Source organism: Elephantulus edwardii, unplaced genomic scaffold (genome assembly GCF_000299155.1).
Source record: "Elephantulus edwardii isolate Elephantulus edwardi_28Jun2011 unplaced genomic scaffold, EleEdw1.0 scaffold00089, whole genome shotgun sequence".
Classification (NCBI taxonomy): Eukaryota; Metazoa; Chordata; class Mammalia; order Macroscelidea; family Macroscelididae; genus Elephantulus; species Elephantulus edwardii.
In genome coordinates, this window is record NW_006399839.1 from 7,231,433 (window position 1) to 7,235,647 (window position 4,215).

At 62.3% G+C, this 4,215-nt stretch overlaps 1 protein-coding gene across 1 annotated transcript in view; it reads left to right on the forward strand.

Annotated features, from left to right (window-relative positions):
* Positions 1-1,725: 1,725 nt before the first annotated feature.
* Positions 1,726-4,215, forward strand: part of TBX1 (T-box 1) — a 3,394-nt gene continuing 904 nt past the window's right edge. Inside the window, exons 1-5 of the mRNA XM_006890449.1 lie at positions 1,726-1,823; positions 2,677-2,848; positions 3,254-3,409; positions 3,963-4,030; positions 4,118-4,213. Coding sequence (XP_006890511.1) covers positions 1,726-1,823; positions 2,677-2,848; positions 3,254-3,409; positions 3,963-4,030; positions 4,118-4,213 — 590 coding nt within the window. The remainder of the gene's footprint in view (positions 1,824-2,676; positions 2,849-3,253; positions 3,410-3,962; positions 4,031-4,117; positions 4,214-4,215) is intronic.

Sequence of the window (4,215 nt, forward strand, 5' to 3'; positions counted from 1 at the left end):
GGGGGGGCGCGGCACCTGCGGGCCGCTCTCGGCCGGCCGGCTCCTGGGCCCCTCTGCGGTCCGTCCCGGCTCCGGCGACAGCCGCCCCGGCGCGCTGGCCTGGAGAGGGAAGTGTGAGGGCGGGCATGGCGGCCCGGGAGACCGGCCCGAGAGCTGCCCCGCACGACCGGGAACCGCCAGGAAAGGAAGCTGCGTCGGCCGGGCCTCGCTGCCGAGTGGATCCCACCCCAAAGGGACCTCCCTTCACTCGGGTCCCTGAGATTAATCTGCAGCCGTGGAAATAAACAAGGCAGGGGGGAGGGGGCAACTGTCCGGATAATTTTCAGGGAGAATTCAGATCCTTGCACACAAGTGTGCCCTGCTTGGTGGAAGTTGCTGCCCGGATCTCTGGGCCTAAGTTTTCGGAGACTGTGGGCCCACGGAGCTGGTGTGGGGGCCCTGCCGGCCTCGACTTGGCCTGTGTTTGTTTTAAGGGATGAGAGAGAAGGGGAACAAGTTTTGCCAATGCAACCAATTTGACCAGCAGACAAAGGCGGTGCTGGGCTGAGTCTAATGTACACACGGAGGTACCGGCTCTATCCTCGAAGCCAAGAGGAGCAAGTTGCAGACTGTGTTTGCAAAGCTTCTGGCAGTTTCTGTTTCTCTGTCTCCACCATCCTCCCTGCCCGGCCTTCGGGGCACGCAGGGACCCTCCTGGCAGGCCTGAAAGAAGGCCTAGTGTTTGAGGACAGCCGTCAGGCCTGCTGCTTTTCAAGAGGAGCCAACGCTCAGGCCTGCGGAGGTTCTGGCTTCTTGGCTCCGGTTGTCAGACCACTGCCCGCAGGGAGTTACCTGTGATGGGACAGCAGTGCAGGGCAGCATGTGGCTGAGCTGCAGGCCCAGACACCCGACCTTGCTTTGCTGTCCAGGCCGGGCCAGCGGTTAGTCAGAAGTTGCAGGGTGTCCTTTCAAAACACCAGCGGAGTCAGTGGTCATCCCACAGGGACTGTGAGGTGGGAGCTGAGGTCACCCGAGCGAGCAAGCTCTATCTATCTAGAATCCCCAGTGAGGAGACCGGGACCTTGTCCGTGCCCCTGGCCAAAGGTGGGAGACTCCAGCAGTAGGCAGAGGCAGGGCCTGGAGTCGAGAATAGAGGTGCAGAGTGCTGGGCTGCGGGCTGCAAGGCCCTGGCTTCACTGCGGAGTAGCCCAAGAGCCCGCAGAAAGGGCGCTAGGTCCCCTTGGAAGTACTCGGCCATCTCAGTTTCACTTTGTTGGAGCCGGGAGCGGCTTAGACAGAGCTGAGAGCTAGACGCTACAAAGGCTAGGAAGTTCCCAGACTGAGTCCTGGGAGTCTCCCCAAAGCGGCAGAGGCCTGATCCTGGCCCCCCAGGGAGCCCATGAGGGCCAGGCTGGGGCTGTGCTGGCAAAGGTGGGGGACGCAGCCCGAGCCGCGGCTTATACAGGGGAGGAAGCCCGACCCCGTTCCCATATTCCACAAAAATCGAGCAGGGGCCTTGCCTAGCAGTGTAGCCCAGGAGGCCTACGCTGCTTATTGCTGCTGATTGAGGGGAGCTGGGGTAGAGGGAGGTGACAGTGTGGGGCTGGACACTGGCCGAGCAGTCACCCCCACCCCAGCCTAGCCGCCCTCTCTGCTGCCGCCAGCCTTCTGCCAGCCAAGGTGTAATTGGGGGTGGTGCCCGCCTGCCCTCTGGAGTGACCGAGCCCCCTGCCTGTCCACAGGCGCATGTTCCCCACCTTCCAAGTGAAGCTCTTCGGCATGGACCCCATGGCCGATTACATGCTGCTCATGGACTTTGTGCCGGTGGACGACAAGCGCTACCGGTGAGTGGACAGGACACCCCAGGCAGGCTGGAGGGAGAGGCAGAAGGGAAGGGTTGAGTGCCCCAACAGGGAAGCTGTTGACCACGCTCAAGGGCCGCCCTCACACCGGGTGCAGCTCAGTAATGACCGGCTGTCCTGGGCTCCTGGGCCTGCTACCCTGCTCCATGCATCTTGATTTCTTCATCCCTAACCAGACCCCAGACCCACTCTGTCCACTACCAGCTGTTCCCCAGAACCTCAGAATCACGCAGACTGGAGCGCCTAAGGGCTGTAGGCCTGAGATCTCGCTCACATCCCTGCTCTCCCTCCCTGATGCCGCAGGCCTGGAGCACTCCAGCCCTGGCGTCCCCTCACTCTGCAGAGTGGCTCCCACAAGGCTTGTGTGGGAACCTCGTCCCCTCCCCCTCCTCCTTGGGGCATGGGGGCCCCAGAGGCAGGCAGGAAAGGTGGGGTGGCCTGGAGAGATTATGCAGGGCGGGCCTCCACCGCCCGGACAATTAACAGCAATTAATAAAGCGAATGTGGACCGCCCTGCGCCCGGGGCCGCCTGTGTCGCCAAATCCCGTCTGGCGCTCCTGGCCACTGGTGGTGGGGAGGCCCGACTGGCTGACCCGTGTGCAGCGAAATTTGCCCCAGCTCTAGACTTGTTGTGGGTCCTGCGGGGGTGGGAGTGTCCACCGATTTCTCCACAACGCATGTGGAAAAGCCCCCAGCTGGAGATGCAGCGGGAAAAGGTGCAATTGCAAACACTGGGAAACTTCTCAGATGCCCTTTCGGGGTTCACCTGGCTCAAGGGGCAAGTCTTTTTTTGAGTCACCCCAATACCGCTTACCCCATTTTGGTGCTGCCCCAGGTACGCCTTCCACAGCTCTTCGTGGCTGGTGGCCGGAAAGGCCGACCCTGCCACTCCAGGCCGCGTGCACTATCACCCTGACTCGCCTGCCAAGGGCGCCCAGTGGATGAAGCAGATTGTGTCTTTCGACAAGCTCAAGCTGACCAACAACCTGCTGGATGACAATGGCCACGTGAGCCAGCCCACCCCTCCCCTGCCTCAGGCTCCCCAGATTGCCAGGTGGAGCCCACTTGGGTGTGGGACAGATTCGGGGTCCTTTGGCCCAGGAAGAGGAAGTCACTCTCTGCTGGAAGTGTTTTCACTGGGAAGAATTGGGCTCAGAATGGGGGACAGGAGCTTTGCCAGACCTAGACCTGAGCTCTGCAGCTGATGAGCCCCTGCTGAACCATTCTCCCAGGGCCTAAGGAAGGAGAACCTACACCCCACTTTCCTCCAGGCACCCTGACCTGCTGGGAGAAGCTGTAGGCCTGATTCCATTCAGATCAGGGTTTTCACCCCTGTGAAGCCGACCTCAGGTCCTAGGCCTGTTCCCTTCCATCCCCCTTTGCTGAGCGGGGCTCCCCACCTTACCTTCCAGATCATTCTCAACTCCATGCACAGATACCAGCCCCGCTTCCACGTGGTGTACGTGGACCCACGCAAGGACAGCGAGAAGTACGCAGAGGAGAATTTCAAAACCTTCGTGTTTGAGGAGACTCGCTTCACAGCGGTCACTGCCTACCAGAACCATCGGGTGAGGGAGGGCGGGCAGCAGCGGCCCTGGGCAGGCCTCCTCTCAGAGCTGCTGGGAAGCTTCGGTCCTGGGGAGGGGACGCACTTTTGGGTCTCTCCCTTAGTCCCACGGCTGGGACCCTCAGGCTCAGGGGCTCGGGCTAGGAGAATCCCCACCCCCAGGGCCTGGGGCTGAGCGGTCCCCTCTCCTCCAGCCCCCCTGCCGGGCTGGCCTCCGATCAGTTTGACCTCTCAAGTGGCCAGTGACACTTTGGCCTGAAAGTTTGTTTTCCAAACCATTCCGGAAACGCCTCATCGAGGAGGGTTTGCCCAGATTTCAGGGTACCCAGTGGGTTGTCAGAACCATGCAGTGGGGTCCAGGACAATCGCATTCCTACCTGTCTGGGCTGGAGGGAGGGCATCCCCCACCCCCCTCAGTCTAGGAGCCAAGAGGTAGAGTGTGGGGAGGGGGCGGACTGGGTGCCAGGGCCCTCTCCTCGGCGGGCACCCTATCGCGCAGAGATGGGAAGGGCCAAGGGGGGCTGCAGGCTCCACTCATGCTTGCTACTCTGTAGATCACGCAGCTCAAGATCGCCAGTAATCCCTTCGCCAAAGGTTTCCGGGACTGCGACCCCGAGGACTGGTGAGTGTCCTGTGAGGAAGCAGGAGTGGCCTGGCGTCCGGCTGGGGGCAGCCCTGACTCGCCGTCGCCTTCGCCTTCCTCCCTCAGGCCCCGGAACCACCGGCCCGGCGCGCTGCCGCTCATGAGCGCCTTCGCGCGCTCGCGGAACCCCGTGGCCTCCCCCACGCAGCACAACGGCGCGGAGA